Consider the following 20144-nt stretch of genomic DNA (forward strand, 5'->3'; position numbering starts at 1 on the left):
AAAAAGATGGTGTTATGTAACACAATGGTTTGTTACAGAATAAAACATAGTTTAAAACATTTTTCTTAATCTGATTATTTCACATTCATATATATAAAATTTTAGGAAGAAAGAATTTAGAATTTTCTTTGTAATATTTCCCTCTCTTTTTGTTGAAACCAAGAGCACACTTTACACACTGTATGTTGGTCAATTTGACAGTAAATTATATTAAAAAAATAATTGTGAGGTACTCCATTCTGATTTTTTAATTACATTTATGTATGAGGTCTGAAATGCAGTAGATAGATTATGATAATCTTGATTCTTAATCACATTATTATACAGGTTACATGAAAATCTATAATGGCTGTGCCAAACATTTCAATGTATCAGCTGATTATATTTACAAGAGATTCATATCAATGGTTATACCAACTGATTTTGATATGTGGGAAATGAGATGGGAAGATCATCATTTGCATAGCTCAGCATTAGGTATAAGTGATACATTTATACATACATTTATAAATTTATACATGTATACATTTATATATTTATTTGAGATTTTATTCATTTCATCCCTTATAATGAATATATTTTTCCATGAGTGTTGATTGTGCTATTAGAATGCAGAATCTTGGATTTTGATTAGAGATATGACAAGTAGACCTGAATTTTTTTCTTTTTCTCTCCTTTGTCTTTTTTTGAGTGAGTTAGACATGAGACAGATTCGTCTTATAGGATATGACATACTTTTAAGGAAAAATGGTTTATTCATGCCTGGTCTCTGTCTTTACTATGATGATTACAAACAAATCTCATACTTCCTCTACACTTACCAGTCTGTTTCTCCAATTCTATTAGCAAGAGCTCTTCCTTGTCCACCAATTATTTATCTATTTATTATTGGCATGAACTCATGAGTTCCTGTTTTCCCCAGTGGTTTATAATTCATTGTTATACCTAATTATTTAGCATTCATGTTGTTCCAGAGTTGGCCAGTGGGAGCTACTTCAAGCTCACTTGTGTTTTTGTGACACATACCCATCATCATTTTGTGAATACTTCCTTACTTTCTGTTATAAGAAGATGTTCCAGGCTCATCTTACACCTGTTCTGCCTTGGATCAGCCATTTACAAAATATTTTTGCAGAGCTCTCAGTGCTAGATATGCTCTTTGCTACTGAGGTGCCTTAACTTAGTGACCTGTTCAATAAACAGAACTGGGAAATAGTAATTTATTTATATATACAAATAAATACACATAAATACATATATACATATACATGTGTACATGTGCATGCACACACACACACATGTATATATGTTAGAAAGCATTACTTCATACCCAAGCTTCCAATTCCAGTACATCCCTCCAGTGTTCTTTTGGACCTTCTCCAGTTTCATAATCGTACGTCTCCTCCATTAGTGAAAACAGTGGCTTCCAATGACATTAACACATTCCTTATTTGCTCAATTCTGTAATTCAAGAAATACTTTCAGAATTGATTTGTCTATATCACTTTAATAAGCAAACCTGAATAGATTTAAAAGTTTGAATTTTCCACCTTACTCTGCCCAGGATTGAGAATATATAGTCAGATACTGTGTTAACAAGTTATTTGGAATGGTCTCTTTTCTTTCTTCTTTGTTTTCTGTTCCTCCACACCTCTCTCCTCCTATTTCCCTCCTTCCCCTCCTCCTTTTCCCTTCAGGATGGTTATGTAGTATTCACTTGAAATTTATTAGGTTCATTTCTTTTAGTTTACTTTCTGTTTTAGGTGGTTGTTGTTGTTTTTTTCCGCCTTCCCATTCTTATTGTTTTAATATATATATTTTGGAATATGTTGAACATTGACATTCTTTCAAAAGAGAAAAGTATTTAAAAATAAAGAGATTAGTTCCCATTTCCTCTTTTCTCCTCTGGTAAACAACTTCATTGTTTTCCAGTTTATGCTCCCTATGATATACATATATATATTTCATGTATGTATATCTGTGTGTATACACACACACACACACACACACAGGCATAGACATTCATTCTTTTCCTTCTTACACAAAAGGGGACATACTGTAGATTTGTATCTGTATTAGATCATTAAAATCTTCATCATTTTTTTGTTTGGTTTTGTTTACAGATGTATAGTGTTCCATTGGGTTTATGTACTGTGGTTTCTTTAACAAATCTTGTGCACAAGGATGTTTAGATAATTTCCAATATTTTGTGATTATAAATGATGTAGTGAATAAACTTTTGGCCATATATTTTCATATTTTTGGATGTTTACTTCCAAAGTTCCTATAAGTGGGATTTCTGGGTTGAAGAATAAATACTCATGTAGATTTTTTAGGTATTGCTAACTTCTCTTCCATAGGGATTTATTCATTTTGTATTCCCAGCAGGTCATAAGTGTAAGGGAGCACTGTTGGCCCAGTCTCCTAAGCAGAGCATATGGTTATGCTTTTGAAATTTTGACAATCTGATCGAGGAGAAATGGTATCTTGTTCTAGCTTTAGCTCATATTTCCCTGATTATAAGTGAAGTTGAACATCTTTTCATATAGTTAAGAACCATTTTTATAGCACTTTTTGTGAGTTGCCTATTTATGTATGTTGCCAGTTTTTCTATGGGATTGTTAGTTCTTCCCTTTTTTAAAGAGTTTTTTTTTTTTTTTATAAATTAGGGATTTTAGCCCTTTTATGTCACATATGTTGTCAGTATTTTCTCCCAATTTATTACATCTTTTGAGTTTACTAATGGCATTTATTTTACCACACCTTTCAGCATACGTATGTTACCATGCAGTCTTGTCTTCTAATATGTTTAAAGTTTATTTTATATGCTCAGATGTCTGATCCATTTAGAGTTTTTTTTTTTTTTTATGGGTAGGGTGTGAGGATTGAATCTGATTTTGTATTTTTCCAAATGGCTATCCAGTTATCTGAATACCATTTATTAAAAAGAGCTTACCCCAATAATTTAAAATACCACTTTTATCATATACTAGATTTTTAGTATATGATAGTTGAGCCTATTTCTTAATTTCTATTTTGTACCTTTGGTCTTTCTACTGATGCAGTGATACTACGCTATTTGAATTGTACAGACCTTGAATATATTTTAGTATCTTTGAAGTCTAGTTTCCCTAAAAGCTCTTCATTTATTTTCTTTTTTTCTTTTTTTATTGTTTTAAAATTTAATTCCAGGATAGTTAACATACAGTGTTATATTAGTTTCAGGTACATGATACAGCGATTCAACCATTCTATATATTACTCAGTGCTCATTATGATAAATTTGCTCTTTACTCCCCATCACTTATTTCACCCATCCCCCCACTCACTTACCCTCTGGTAACCATCAGTTTGTTCTCTATAGTTGAAGAGTCTATTTCTTGGTTTCTCTCTCTCTCTCTCTCTCTCTCTCTCTCTCATTTTCCTTTGCTTGTTTTTTTTTTTTTTTTAAATTCCACTTATGGGTGAATTATATGGTATTTGTCTTTTTCTGACTGATTTATCTCACTTAGCATTATACTCTGTAGGTATCCATGTTGTTGAAAATGGCAAGATTTCATTCTTTATGGCTGAATAATATTCTATTGTATATACCATATTTTTATCCATTCATCTATCAATGATTACTTGGGCTATTATATATTTACTTATGCATGTGAACATTAAGATCAATTTTTCTGGCTCCTTTAAAGCTTATTGGAATTTTTATTAGATAAAATTGAACATTATCTTTCAAATTAACTGCCATCCTGATGATGTTGAGATGTCCCTATGAAAATTAAAGAATGCGTTTGCATATATTTGTGCCTGCTTTTGTGTTTTGCAGACTGAGTTTTATGCCAAAGTTCCATTATGTTTCCCTTGGATCTATTGATTTCCTTAGCTATTTGTAGCCATTTGTAGTTTTTTTAAATGACAGCTGAAATCAAACTTTCAAAAATTGTTGTTTAAATTCAACTCATAATTACACATTGCAAAAATACGATCAAAATTCAGTACTTATTAATATAAAGAATGTAAGACAATATGTGATTCTACTTTGCTTTTTTGAGTTTGAAAACTTAAAAGAGAATGTAATTCTTATATTAGATACCTTCAAGAACTCTCTAAAGCCTCTCAGCTTAATTTTTAATGAGGTGGTGCTAATTCCTTATTTATGTTAAAACTCTTCATTTGAGAAAATGAAAGCTAGCAAAAATCGCTTCCTAAAGAAGAGCATGTAATTTCATTCTCCTGAGAAAATTTATGGTTTGGAGAAAATAAAATTTTAACCATTCCTTTATAAAAATTATATTATGTTGAAGGTTAAATAATTTGAATAACAGTATTATTGAAAAAATAAAAACCATAAACTTCCATATGGGAAGATAGGTTTGTATCTGGAGCTCTTAAAGTCAACATATAGATCAATTAAAAAGTACCAGAAATCCTTACATTTATTAAAGTTAGTTATTTTAGATTGCTGTGGTACTTTGAAAGCCATCTATTTAAACAAATGAGATGCAGAGGGAATATCATGCCTAGCAATGCAGACACTATTATATTGAATATATTCCTGTTCTGAACGTACTATTGAGAACATTTGCAGCAAGTCAAATTTATTTTTTTGTGACAGACAAAAGAATTATAACAGTATTGTAAATCAATCCTTTAGGATATGTATATACTGGGTACAAAGTGATGGAATTTATGGAGGTGAGCCTAAAGGAAGGAATAAGAGTATAGAAATAGTAGAGAACCTGAAGTGCTTAACCCAGCAACAATGAGTGTGATCATTTTCTTGCTAGAAAACTACTATATATCACACATTTTGAAATTGCTTTTGGGGAAGTCAAAGGAAACCTAACCCCCAAACTTTCTTTGTTTCACAGAGAATAAAGTGAGTGGTGTATAGGACTGTTATATTTCTACTTTAATTTTGTAGTCAGTGTAAATAAAGATTTACTCTTTTATTCAGTTCTATGTATAAATAAAAAAACTAGTGACACATGGGTGAAAAATGCATTCAGAATGTAACTTGATTATTTAGCTTATTATTCTCAATTGTTGGCCTTTCATTAATTAAAAAGTATGTATTAAAATTATTCCTCTGCTCTGATTAACTATTAAAACTAAAGACGTTTTTTGGGGGTGCCTGGGTGGCTCAGTCAGTTAAAAATCCTACTCTTGATTTTGACTCAGGTCATGATCTGGTTCCTGAGATCGAGCCCCCGCATCTGGCTTTGTGCTGACAGTGTGGATGCGGCTCGGGATTCTTTCTCCCTCTCTCTGCCCTTTACTGCACTTGTGTGTGTGCACTCTCTCTCTCTCAAAAATAAACAAACATTTAAAAAAAGAACTAAAGATATTTTGAAAACATCTTTCTCATCTTTTAAACTTTTATATATACTTTAAATATTAAGTCACTGATTTCAGTTAGCCTGGTGTATATACCATTTTATAATAATTTATTTTGGAGGGTGTTTCAAGAAGAAACATTATATAAAATCAAGGTGTATCTCTGTTAGGCACTAACTGTCATTTTTACTGAATTCTAGAAACAGGGATATAGAAATGTGAACTTCAGAAATTTTGAAAATACTTATGATCTTCCCCCACTGCTGTAATTAACCATAATTGTGAAGAATTTAAATTAGAATTCATGATTCAGAATGCTCTTATGTTCTTCCATTTTTTATAATATGTTTATGTAAGTTCAGAGTTTGAGCTTCTTAATTTAGGGTTGGATGATTTAGAATAAAAACCTTTTCTTTGATACACAATTGAGGAGATCTGTTTTAAAATACAGATTCATTATGTAGAAATTGGGGGAAACTATATTAATTTCCAAGAATACCAAAAGTAAGAAAGTGGTGTAGATTTATGAATTTCCACAATTTTCTTCCTTTACCTAAAATTGTCACCATATCTTTATCAAGACTTTCAGTTTCTTCTCATTATTAAGGAAGATTACATATCCCCAAACTCTAGTCTTAACCCATCTGCCTTGTGTGACATTCCCTTTTCTCATCTTGCATGGGTATTTATTTGTCTTCACTGTTTCTTTTCTTGACTCATGCTCAAATATTGGCTTTCTACGTTATTTACTGTGAAGATTTGTTGTTAAAACTTCGATTAATGTAATAGTTTTTAAAGATGTTTTAATGTGGAGTTTAATTACTTTCTTGCTGGAAGAAAGATACGGAGCTTTTGAATTTTGTGGATCAGTAGTAAATGAGTTTATTGTCCCTACAGGTGTGATTCTGAAAATCGCTATGTTGGTAATCCACTTAGAGGCACATGTTATTGTAAGTATCTGTATTTTTTTCATTTTTAAATAATTTATAAAATTAGTTTTAGATGATTTTGCAGATAACAAAATTCACCTTGCGTTCCGATGTTGTCATTAATATGTTACCATTTCTGTTTCTTAAATATAGTACAACTCCTAGGAAAGGCAGTCTTTTTGCCTTTGTGTTTGGTGCATTTTTTTCTACTTTTGAAGAGTAACATAGCAATAGATCTTATTCTGAAAATGGAAACAAACATAGGACTTGAGTAAACTCAGCTGGATTTAATGTAATCTTTTCAATTTGATTAAATTTTGAACAAATAGAATTTTGTGATAGATTTTTTTAGGGGGCGTTTTTGGTCATCACTAAAAAGCTGTGCTGATTATTTACTAAATGATATACTATCACTGGGTAGTGATTACATGGCGGATGTATGTTTAACTTGTTAAGTAGCAAGCAAAGAGTTTTTCAAATGATTGTACCTTTTTGCATTTCCACCAGCAGTGTAAGAATTTCATTTCAGTTCTTCAAATCTTTCATATAGTTAGTCTTTTTAGTTTTAGTCGTTCCAACAGGTGTGCAGGAGTATCTAATTCTCATTTTATTTACATTTCTTTAATGAGTGATGATATTAAGCATTTGTTCATATGATTATTTGCCATATGTATATTTTATTTGGTGAAGTGTGTTTAAATCTGTTGTCCTCTTTTAAAAATCGGATTGTTATATCATTGAGTTTTAAGAGTACTTTATGTATTCCAGATGCAAATATTTTATTTGATATATGATTTACAAATTATTTTTTTAGTTTGTGCCTTGTTTTTTCACTCTATTAGAAGTGTTTTTTTTTTTGAAGAGAAGTTTTTATTTTTTTTTGAAGAGGATTTTTAATTATGATAAACTTCAATTTATCAGTTTGTTCTTTTGAGAAATCTTAGCTTGACCTAAGATCACAAAGATTTTCTCCTTTTTCTTCTAGAAGTTTTGTATTTTTATGTTTTCTACTTAAGATACAGTCTATTTTGAGTTAATAATTGTATATATATCAAGAGATGGATTTTTTTTTCTTCATGTGGATATCTAAATGTTCTAGCACTGTTTCTTTAAAGACTTTATTTTAACCAATTAATTGCTTTTGCAGTTTTGTTTTGGTTTAAACTTTTGTTTAAAATCAGTTGCCCATATATGTGGATAAGACTTTAAAGACTATTTCTGGGATCTCTATTGTGTTCTGTTAATTAATTTGCCTGCTTTTGTGCCAAAATAGTACTGTTACAACTACTGTAGTTTCGTAATAAGTCTTGAAATTATGTATCATTTATTTTCTGACTTCATCCTTCTATTTCAAACCTATTTCAGACTTGACTCCATTTCTTTTGTGGTTACATGTGAATTTTAGAATCTGCTTGGTAAATTTTGCCAAAATACATACTAGAATTTGGATTGAGATTGTGTTTGGCTTATAGATCAGTTTGGGGAGAATCCATTCTTAACTATAGTGAGTCTTCTGACACATGAACCTAGTGTATCTCTTTTTTAAACTTAATTATTTTTTAATTTATTCTCAGCAATATTTTTATTTTTCACTGTGCAGATCTGTCATGGTTTTTGTCAGATTTATCCCTACATATTTTATACTTTTAATGCTGCTGTAAATATTGTTTTTTTAAAATGTGATTTTTAATTGTGTCTGATGTATACAACTACAATTGATTTTTGTGGTGATTTTTATCCTTCAGCTTTGCTAAACTTCCCTGTTAGTTCTAGAGCCTTTTTGGTAGATTCCATTATATTTTTGATGCAGACTGTAATGTGCTTTGCAATTAATAGAATTTGATTTCTTCTTTTTCTTTCTGGCTACCTTTAATTAATTAATTATTTTTAAATTTTTTTTTTATTTTTTGCATTATTGCATTGATTATTATGTCTGGTACCATGTGACAAGATGTGATGAGCATGGGAATATTCTAGTTGTGTTGTTGATTTCAGAGAGAAAAGATGCAGTCTTTCACTATTAAGTATGATGGAGGTTTTTCCTAGATGCCTTTATCAGCTAGAGGAAGTTCTCTTCTAGTCCTGCTCTGCTGAGGACTATTGTTAGGAATGGGTGTTTTGTTTATGTCATATATTTTTTCTGCATCAATTGAGATGATCACAAGGTATTTGTATTTTACTTAAAAATATATATATTTTTAATATTTTATTATTTACTTTTTGAGAGAAAGAGAGACAGAGCATGAGCAGGGGAGGGGCAGAGAGAGAGAGGGAGACATAGAATCCGAAGCAGGCTCCAGGCTCTGAGCTGTCAACACAGAGCCTGATGTGGTGCTCGAACCCACAAACTGCGAGATCATGACCTGAGCTGAAGTTGGATGCTTAACCGACTGAGCCACTCAGTCGCCCCTTGTATTTTACTTTAATATAGCAGTTTTAGTTTATAAAAGGAATAAATGCTACAACATGTAGATATACCATTTTTTTTTGTTGTTTATTAGTAGATGGGCATTGGGATTGTGTCTAGCCTTTGATTGTTATGAAAAATATTGATATCATTCACACAGTCTTTGTGTAGATATGTAAGTTTATTATCCTTGGGTAGATTCCTATAAGTGAAATTGCTGGGTCATGTGATAAACTTATGTTTGACTTTTTAAGTAACTGCCAAATGATTTTACAGTATGGCTATATAATTTTAACTTCCCAAAATTTATAAATGCTTCAGTGATTCCATATCCTCAACACTTAATACTGTTTTTTTGATTATAGCTATTGTAGAGTATATGTAGTAGTATCTTGTGTCTTTAATTTGTATTTCTCTTATGGCTGATAATGTTGAGCTCAATTTCCTGTGTCCTTGTCTTGAACATGTTTTGTTAGATGTGTAAAATACTAAATTTCCTAATAATTTTGTTGCCATTTAAATAGTATCTTAAAATTACATTTTCAGGACATCTGGGTGGCTCAGACAGTTAAGTGTCCAACTCTTGATTTTGGCTCAGGTCATGATCTTGCTTTTCATGAGTTTGAGCCCAGCACTGGGCTCTGCACTGACAGTACAGAGCCTGCTTGGATTCCCTCTCTGCCCCTCCCATTCTCTCTCTCTCTCTCCCTTTCTCAAAATAAATAAATAAACTTAAATAAAATTACATTGTCTACTTATATTTGATATATAAACATTAAATTCATTTTAATACACTAATCTAATATTCATAAACTTTAATGAACTCATTAGTTCTTATTGTTTACAGATTTGTTTGGTTTTTAATGCAGTTAATTATATTATATGCAAATAAAGACAGTTTTATTCCCTCTATCAAGATTTCTTCAGAGTTTTTTGATTACTGACTCAATTTCTTTGCTAGTAATCACTCTATTCAAATTTTCTATTTCTTCTTGATTCAGTTTTGGAAGGTTATATGTTTCTAGGAATGTATTTCTTCCAGGTTGTCCAATTTATTGGCTATAATTTTTCATAATATTCTGTTATAATCCTTTGTATTTCTGTGGTATTGGTTGTTATTTCTCCTCTTTCTCTTTTCTGATTTTATTTATGTGCCTTGATGAGTCTGCTAAAGGTTTATTAATTTTGTTTACCTTTTCAAAGAACCAGCTCCTGATTTTTCATTGATATTTTCTGTTGTTTAGCCTTTTTAAATTTATTTCTGCTCTAATCATTTCATTTCCTTCCTTCTGGTTTAGTTTTGTTTGTTCTTTTTCTAGCAAAGTTAGGTTGCTTATTTGAGATTTTTTTTTTCTTGAAGTTAGCCTGTATTACTATAAACTTCCCTCTTAGAACAGCTTTTGCTGTATCCCAAGGTTTTGGATCATTGTATTTTCATTTTTATTTGTCTCTTTGTATTTTTTATTTCCTATTTGACTTCTTGGTTGATCCATTCATTGTTTAGTTGGATGTTGTTTAGCCTCCATGTATTTCTTTTCTATCCAGATTTTTTCTTGTGATTAATTTCTAGTCTCATACCCTTGTGTTTGGAAAGATGCATGATGTGATTTCAATATTTTTTGATTTATTGACACTTGTTTTGTGGTCTAATATGTGATCTATTCTGGATAATATTCCATGTACACTTGAAAACAATGTGTATTCTTTTTGTTTTTGTTTTTGTTTTTTTTGGATGGAGTGTTCTGAATTTATCTATTAGGACTTTATGGTTCAATCAATCATTCAAAGCCACTGTTACTGATTTTCTGTCTTGATGACCCATCCATTGGTGTGAGTAGGGTGTTAAAATCCCCCCCCCCACTATTATTGTATTACTATTAATTTCTTCCTTTATTTCTGTTAATATTTGCTTTAGGTATTTAAGTGCTCCCATGTTGGGTGTGTAGATATTTACAATTGGTATATCCTCTTTTTGGATTGTTCTCTCTATGAGTATGTAGTGTCCTTCTTTCTCTCTTGTTAGTATTTGTTTAAAGTCTATTTTGTTCAACATAAATAGTCTTACCCCCAAAATTAACCCACAGAGGTCCAAAGTAAAATGCATAATGATTAAGTGACAAAAAGATTTAAAAAAATCAAGAAAGAACAGCTACATACAGGGGAAACCCCATAAGGCTATCAGCTGGTTTTTCAGCAGAAACTTTGCAGGCCAGAGGGAGTAGCATGGTATAGTCTAAATGTTGAAAGGAAAAAAGCTGCAACCAAGAATGCTCTATCTATCAAAGCTGTCATTCAGAGTAGAAAGAAATTTTTCTAAACAAAAACAAAAAACAAACAAAACAAACAAAAACAAGTAAGAGTTTCTCTAAGAAAAGCTAAAGGAGTTCATCCCCTCTAAACCATCCTTACAAGAAATATTAAAGGATATTCTTCAAGTGGAAGGAAAAGGTCATAATCTAGAGTAAGATTATGAAAGAAAAAAATTTACAGGTAAATATAAACCTATAATAAATGTAGTAGATCAATCACTTATGAAACCAATATGGATATTAAAGCACAGGAACTGAAAAATCAATTATATTTACAAAAACCAGTCAAGGGATTCACGAAAGAAAAAGATGTAAATTATGATGCCATATACATAAAATGTGGGAGGGTAGTAAAAATTTAGTGTTTTTAGAATAGGTTCAAACTTAAGCAACCATCAACTTAATATAGACTGCTGTATGCATAAGATGTTACATGTGAACTTAATGGTAACCACAAGTCAAAACCTATAATAGATACACAGAAAGTAAAGGGAAAGGAATCCAAGCATAACACTAAAGAAAACTTTAAACCATAGGGAAGAGAGTAAGACAAGAGGTGAACAGAGAAGAAGACAAAAACAATCATAAAACAAGTAACAAATTGGCAATAAGTACATACTTATTAATAATTACTTTAAATGGAAATGGACTTAAATGCTCCAGTCAAGACATAGGGTGACTAAATGGATAAAAAAGAAAGGCCCATCTTTATGTTGCTTACAAGAGACTTAATTCAGACCTAAAGACACATAAAAATTGAATGTGAAGGGGTGGAAAAACATTTACTATGAAAATGTAAGCAAAAGAAAGCTCCGCTGATAATACTTATATCTTTAAAGTTTTTTTAACCCCTTACTGGGACACTTGTGATCTCTAAGTGCTGAGTCAAAGTGATGGTAGTAGGCAGGACCATCAAGTAGAGAGTTTGAAATAATTTATGGAACATTTCCTTTAGCAAGTTAAAAAAGTTATCCACATTAGTGTTCTATAAGATTTTATTATGAATGACTTTTTCCTTTACCTTATTATGTGTGAAGTTGTATTAGTAAATTTCCTAATGTTAAATATCTTTTAATTCTGGGATAAACCAAACATAGGCATGGAATATTGTTTTTTGGAACACTGCTAAATATTAGTTGTTCATGTTCTATTTAGGATTATTTTCAGTATAAATGAATATAGACTATCATTGTACTTTTTTTTCTAATGAAATGATGTTTGACTGTAAGTTTTTAGTTTTTATTTTCCATTTTCGTATTATGTAATTATGGTAATAGCTTTTAAAAATGAATTTGAGTAGATTGATGACCCCTTTTAAAACAGAAATAGTTAAATATTAAGTGAACTTTAAAGGTTGGCTGAATTCAAAGAAAATTTTGGGGTCTTGTCATTTAGTAATTTCTTTTTTATATACTTTTTAATTGTTATTGTTTCTTTAAAAAGTTCTTAATGTTTATTTATTTATTTGAGAGAGAGAGAGAAAGAGAGCCGGGAGGGGGGGCAAAGAGAGAGGAAGACACAGAATACAAAGCAGGCTCCAGGCTCCAAGCTGTCAGTACAGAGCCTGACACGGGACCCGAACTCATGAACTCTGAGATCATGACCTGAGCTGAAGTCAGCCATTCAACTGATTGAGCCACCCAGGTGCCTCTAATTGTTATTGTTCCTTATTAACATTATTTCCCACGTAGTTCTTAGCAGACACTGATGATCAGTGTTTAGATTGTAATTGATTAGGTGTTGCAAAAGTGATATTTCAATACCTTCTTTATTTCTTGATTAGAAAACTTCTCTAAAAATAAATTTCCTCTCATCAGTTATATGGTTACTCATTGATACAGTTCATATAGGAAATGCATGATAAATGTAATATTAGTTGTTTTTACTTACCAGTTTTCAAAGTAAAGAATTATTCAGTATCTCTCAAACATGACGAGGTTTCTCTTCATGATAAACTTATGGACTCATACATATTTAATATGTTTAAATCCATTTTCAATTATTAACCTTACTGATGCTCAAATTGTTTTTTATGACTAAGATAATTTTTCTTCTAGATCAATGCTATCCAATATAAATATAATATGAGCCATATATGTAATTTTAAAAAATTTAATGCTTATTTATTTTGAGAGAGAGAGAGTGTGTGTGTGCAAGGCAGGGGAGGGGCAGGGAGAGAGGGAGACAGAAGATCCAAAGAGGGCTCTGTGCTGACTAAAGAGAGGCCGATGTGGAGCTCAAACCCACTAACTGGAAGATCATGACCTGAGCTGAAGTCGGTCTCTTAATTGACTGAGCCACCCAGGAGCCCCTTAAATTTTCTAGTAGCTACATTAAAAAAGTTAAAGGAAACAGGTGAAATTAATTTTTTTAAGTTTATTCATTTTGAGAGAGAGGATGCGTGTGTTGGACGAGCAGAGAGAGAGGGGAGAGAGAGAATCCCAAGCAGGCTCTGTGCTGTCAGTTCAGAGCCCCACTCGGGGCTCACTCTCACCATCCATGAGACTATGACCTGAGCGAAATCAAGAGTAGGACGCTTAACCAACAGAGTCACTGAGGCACCCCCAGGTAAAATGAATTTTAATAGTCTACTTTATTTAACTCAACATATCTGAGATGTCAGTTTAACATGTACCAGTATAAAAATCATCAATGAGGTTTTTGTCTTTAGTGTTTTTTTCAAACTACGTCTGAAATACAATTTGAATTCTATAATTATTGCAGTCTCAATTCAAATCAGTCACATTTCAATTACTCAATAGCCACATGTGAATAGTGGTCACCAAGTATTGGATAGCTCATCTTTCGATTATGTAGGATTCTAACTTTCTTAAAAATGTGAAAGGAATAGTCATAAAGCACTAGATGGCAGCCTTGTCACTTGTTAGAAGACCCTTAAAGCTTAATAACATTTGAAAGAAATGGTGTTTAAAGAAAAGGTCAGTAGTTCTTGTAATAGTGTTAATGGAAACTATACTGATTTTAAAGATCAGAGTGAAATTTAAAATGCAGGCCCACACTGTGGCTTAAAGCAATTGAGTGCAATGTGGTGTTAACTTAATTGAAAGTAATATACCAGCAGTTGTATCCTTTAGACAGTCTTAGTAGGTTTGTTTGTTTGTTTATTTATTTATTTAAAGTTTATTTATTTTTGACAGAGAGAGAGAGAGAGAGAGAGAGAGAGAGAGAGAGAATATGAACAGGAGTGGGGCAGACAGAGGTGGAGAGAGAGAATCCGAAGCAGGCTCTGCGCTTTCTGCGCAATGCCCATCACTGGGGCTCGATCTCCCCATGAGATCTTGACCTGAGCTGAAATCAAGAGTAGGATGCTCAACTGACTGAGCCACCTGGGTGCCCCTGCTCTTAGTAGTCTTTTTTTTTTTTTAACACTTTATTTTTGAGAGAGAGAGAGAGAGAGAGAGAGCAAGAGAGAGCAGGTGCGCATATATGTAAGTAAGGGAGAGGTAAAGAGAGAGGGACTGAGAGAATCCCAAGCAGGCTCCATGCCCAGAGGGGAGCTCCACACGTGGCTGGATATCACGACCATGAGATCATGACCCGAGTGGGAAATGTAGAGTTGGACACTTAATCGACTGAGCCACTCAGGTGCTCAACCCCGGTCTCCCATGTGACAGGTGTGGATATTTGCCTCTCTACTAAGGAGGAAGACCTTAGTTGTTTTTTTTTTTTTTTTAAAGTTCAGTTTAAAACGAAAAATATTTTGGCTTATTTCACCTTTTAATTTTTGAAAAATTACTGTTTTATTTTGAATTCTGTTGCTCTTTAGAGTTCAGGATACAATTTTGTGATCATAATAATACATTCTCTCTTTTAAAAGGAGTAAGGAATTTAATTACTGTCACATTCAGTGCTTGCTTCTGCCACTCATCACATCTCATGTTAGTTTATATTACTAAAATAATTAAATATGTATCCATTTATACCACTGTAAACTCTGTAGGTTATTATTGATATATTTAGTGTTTATTAGTGTTTATGGTTTGTACTGAAAGATTAGTTATAAGCATATTATTTAAGGATTTGAATTTTTTCTTTGTTTGATATATGAGAGATAACTCTAATAAATGTTAGTATAGCTTTAAATTATGAGTATCAATCTCAATTTAATTTTCTAAAATGCTATGTCATATAAACAATGAAATTAAATCTTGAATTAACCTTATACTTAACATGATTATTTTGTGTTTTGTTCTAAAATGGGAATAAAGGAATTTTCCCATTTTAAATTAAATATAATGTATTTTGTTAGTGTTTTCTATAACTTTTTAGCCATTGATCAATAGATCAATACATCAAACAGCTATTTCAGTAGGATCTAGATGGTCCATCTGCAAATAGGGAAGTGACCTAGATAAACACAGAGAATCTAAAGTCTTTCATTTCACAGACTGAAGACATGATGGATTGAGGATTATCAGAGAAAACATAAATTAACCACATGGTTGGATTTTAACCTTTATTCTGTGATTCATCAGTGTTTCTGTTAAATTTCTTTAAGCTTATATCCCAGTAATTTTTAGATGTTTATTTCAGAATTATTTAATATTTTAACATATTTTAAAATGAAGGGCAGTATAGCACAATTATGAAAAAGTTAAAAATAGCTGATGAGAAAATTTTTCTATTCAATTAATCTAGAAGAGAGATGAAAAATGTATTTGGCAAATCTTTTGTAATGAAACTGTTAAATTTTCTAGTCATGTAACTAATACAGACTCACTGTAGAAATAAAGTTTAAGGAATCAATAAAAATGCCTGAAAAGCTGCCACCAGCGCTCCCAAGGGGAGTTGTGCAGCCTGTGCCCTCTGCAAAGGTTCCTAGCTACAAGAGAGAGTGGGCGCTGGTATCCTGTACTTATCTTTCTTACTAAGCCACATAACCCGGTGTGGGGCTCTGTCTGCCTTAAGCAAGGGTTAATAGCTCCTTATTTATAAAGATGCTGAATGGGCAAATGAAGGCACTGCATGCCTTTCTAAATACATCATGTCATGAGAATGATTGTACATAAAAGCTTATAATGTATATAATATTATGGCAAACAACTTTTTTCTCATTGATATCTACCTCATTATTTAGCATTATTTATTAAATAAAACAGTTTTTGTCCAACCACCTGAAAACAACCACCTGACTTTAAAATAATGATATCACCAGTTAACATTTATTAAGCATTTACTGTACCAGGCTAGTGTAAGCTTTTTATATTTATTAGCTTTTTTAATCTTCAAATGAGAAGGGTATGCTAGTTATCAACATTTTTTTGTTTGAGGGAACAGAGGTAGAGAGAGTTTATTTTTATAAAATCACAGAGCCAGGAAATGACAAAGCCAGTTTCCATCCAGCATTCTGGGTCTATAGTCCATACTCTTGATCACAGGTAATAAAACTAGAGTAACGAAAATTAGTAATAAAATTATCTCACATGTTTTTATATGAATAAAATAGAACAATCTATTGAAGGAAATAAAAAGAGGATCTAAACATTTAAAAATCTATACTGTCTTTTTAAATAAGAAGTATTCATTTGAAAATATCGTATTTAACCAAATTGATTTTGGTTAATTATGAATTTCCAATTAGAATTTTATTCAGTTCAGTTTTTTGAAGGATATACATTAAAATTAATTACCTTAATTTTATTTTAAATAATACACTTTTAGAATACACAGTGAAATTATGAAAAAGAAAAATAGTGAGAAATGCCCACTTGATCGTTCCAGACATAATATAACTTTAACAGTACTGGTTCCCATATTGGCATAGGAATCGGTGAACAAAGTAGAGTCCAGGATTAGATTCCTGAACATTGGGCAGTTTTTATGGCAGTAATGTTATTTTTATAAAAGTTCTTAATGGCTCAATCTGTTTGTTTTTAATTATCCTAAACTTTAGATCATCCTAAACCTTAGATCATGGCTTTTGCATTTACCATTTTTCTGCCTCAGATACTTTAGCCACTATTCCACTCCTACCTAAGATGGACTCACAAAACCATTTTTGCCCTCATCCTAACACACAGTATGAAATTATCTCTCTTGTTAATTGTTTATGTAAACATAGGTTTTCTTTATTCAATAGAATGTAAGTGTGTGGGCTTAGGACCTTCTCTTGTTGGAACCCATACTTATGAAACTCTGTATCTTTTAGGCAGGCTTTAACTAAATACATAATGATAGAACATATATAAATTATCAACACATAAGTGAATATGCATATATTGTGGCTATATAGGCAACTATTTTTATTTGACCAAAAATGTTCGGAGATATTATAGGTAATCAAGTAAAAGTGGCTTTACATTTATTTATTGACTTTTTTAGTTTTTAAGTTTATTTATTTACTTTGAGAGAGAGAGATAAAGCATGTGCACAGCTCCAGTGAGCCAGGAGGGGAAGAGGGAGAGAGAGAATCCCAAGCAGGCTCTGTGCTGCTCAATCCCACCAGCTGTGAGATCATGACGTGAGCTGAAGTCAAGAGTCAGACGCTTTAACCAACCGAGCCCCCCAGGTGTCCCTAATTTACATTAATTTTTAAATGTATTTACATAAAGTAGTACAAATCTATATTAACTTTAAGCATCAGGCATTCGTTTGAATAAAAATGAGTCTCAAGATTTGTTTTTTCTCATAGTCTATGGAACATTTGCCTCAAATAAAATCTACGCAGATTCCCATATGTCATTACAGAGTAATGAATAATAGTTCAGCTGCTTAAAGATACTATGAAGCAAAGAAAGTTGGCTTCTGAAGAAGTCGCGCCACATTATATGAAGGCCCCTACATTAGAATCAGTGATGTATAAGCATTGGTAATCATCATCAATCTTCTTTTTTTCATTAATGAAAAAAATAAGACCTAATGAGTTTAAGTGTATATTCAGGGCCACAGAATCAGTCATTTTCAGACTGTGAGTAACAACAAAGTATCTGTGTTTTTTTCTCTCATATCTAGCAAATGTTCAACTTTCAGATTTTACCTTTGGAATTATTCTAAATGTTCCAAGCTCAATAGAAAATCTTAATAATTTTAAGCATGGATAATACTGTTCAGCAAGCAAAGAAAAACTAGTATTTATTGAATGTTTTTCTTGTAGAGAACAATTTATTATTATTTCATTATTTCATTATTCACAAGAGTGACATTTTTTTTTTCTCCTTAATTTATTTACTGAAGAGTTACACTGTTATAGCTTGGTGAGAGAGTTCATTATTGGAATTGACTCAGTTTTGTTTATTAATTGAACATATATTTATTGAGTACTTTGGTGGACTCTGGGGATATTATGGTGAACAAAATGGGTTCTGCTCCATTGATGCTTATAAAGCTGTAGGGAAAATAGGTCTTATATCTGTTATACAATTGCCTAGATATGTGATTGTCATAAGAACTCTGAATGAGAATTGTAGAGGCTTCAGAAATATATTACAAGAGAACCTGACCTAATTTGTGGGACAGGGAATAGGACTGGGTCAGGCAAGAGCATGATGGAGCTTTGATGTGAAGATGACTGCATAGAAGGGTGGTGTGGATGTGCGAATGTGGGGTTGGGAGGTGGGGGATGTAGAATCAGTGGGGCAGCAAGCACAAAGGTTGTGGTTGGAAAGAACATGGCCTGTGAGAAACACACCGAACTAGGTGAAGAGAGGCAGGAGATGAAGTATGTGAGATTGGCAGGATCTAAATTATGTGGTGCTATATAGAACATGAGAGGATTTGGACCTTTATTGTAAGAAAAATGGGAGCCATTGCAGGGTGTTAGGAGGAGACTAAAATATTAAATTTTAATTTTAAGATAATCAGTCTGCTTGCAATGTGTCAGCTTGATGAGGGCAATAGCACATGAAAGAAGCCATTTTAGCTCGTTTTCTGAGGCCCGTTTCTGGTGCTACATGTAAAGTATGAACCACTGAGACTGTGAATATATTTGAACTTATATTCACACAAATTTTATCATTTACTAAATAGTTGTCAAAGTTGGCAAATACAGGTATTTATACAAACGATACTGTTTAAAATGTATTTGGATGTTCGAGGCGCCTGGGTGGCTTAGTCGGTTGAGTCCAACTCTTGATTTCGGTTTAGGTCATGATCTCATGGTCATGAGATCGAGCCCCGTGTCGGGCTCTGGGCTGTGTGTGGAGCTTGCTTGGATTCTCTCTCTCTCTCTCTCTCAACCCCTCCTCCACTCACATACTCTCAAAATAAATAAATAAACATTTTAAAAACTCATATTTGGATCCTTGATATTTTTGTCAAAGTCTAGGTGCATCCTTTTATCAAACCCTCAGGGTGGCTAAATATATGTGTCCAATATTTCCATCATAAGCATCTTTGCTGCAAACATTTTCACCATATAACTAATTGGCTGTAAGTCAATTTTGTTATAAAAGGTAAAATCACAAAAAAAACCAAGAGGGACATTAATTAAAAAGGGCATAATGAAACATGAAAATTTTTAAGAAAATTAAAAATTATTGTGAAACATAAAATATTTGAACACATTTAAAATGTATGCAGATTCATGGCAATACTGTATAAATAACAGATTTTATTTTGCTGGTTGTCCTTAAGTACTTGTTTTCAAAGTCTTTTGTTCATGCTTTTCATACTTTTTTTTTTTGCTTGTTGACTTGTTTCCTCATTTAGTATCACATCTTTTCTCTTTTTGCTAAAATTTTTCCTTCATTAAGAGAGATATCAGTTTCTAAATACTGGGATGCACATTGGTAACTGGGCTTTATATTGTGCTGTGAAAGTGTTCTACACTGTTACTTGTTCTCGCCGTCTTGTCACATATCCGTTGATAGTTTTCCCAAGTCCTGTGGAAATCGCAGGCTCAATGTATAGACCATTATGAGGGCTAAGATTTAAAATGGGAGCACTGAATCAATGGAGAAATGAAACGAAACTGTCACCAGGTGAGAAAACCAAAAAAAAAAAAAAAAAAAGACTGTCAAACCAAACTGTCACCTGTTATTTTTTTTTTTATCTTTTATGGCAAATCTGCATTATGGCCAATTACGCAACAAATATGATTGTGGCAAAGATGCTTACAGTGAAACTACATAGAACCAAATATATAAGATCATGAACATATATTTATGAATAAATATGTAGTTATATATAAATATACATATGAGA

The 20144-nt window shown here is 32.0% G+C and overlaps 1 protein-coding gene across 5 annotated transcripts in view; it reads left to right on the top strand.

Annotated features, from left to right (window-relative positions):
- Nucleotides 1–20144, top strand: part of ATRNL1 (attractin like 1) — a 757637-nt gene that overhangs the window by 250447 nt on the left and 487046 nt on the right. For all 5 annotated transcript variants that reach the window (XM_042960329.1, XM_042960330.1, XM_042960331.1 and 2 more), the window contains exon 21: nucleotides 6235–6287. In XM_042960329.1, coding sequence (XP_042816263.1) covers nucleotides 6235–6287 — 53 coding nt within the window. The remainder of the gene's footprint in view (nucleotides 1–6234; nucleotides 6288–20144) is intronic.

The sequence above is a fragment of the Panthera tigris genome, chromosome D2 (assembly GCF_018350195.1).
Source record: "Panthera tigris isolate Pti1 chromosome D2, P.tigris_Pti1_mat1.1, whole genome shotgun sequence".
NCBI lineage: Eukaryota > Metazoa > Chordata > Mammalia > Carnivora > Felidae > Panthera > Panthera tigris.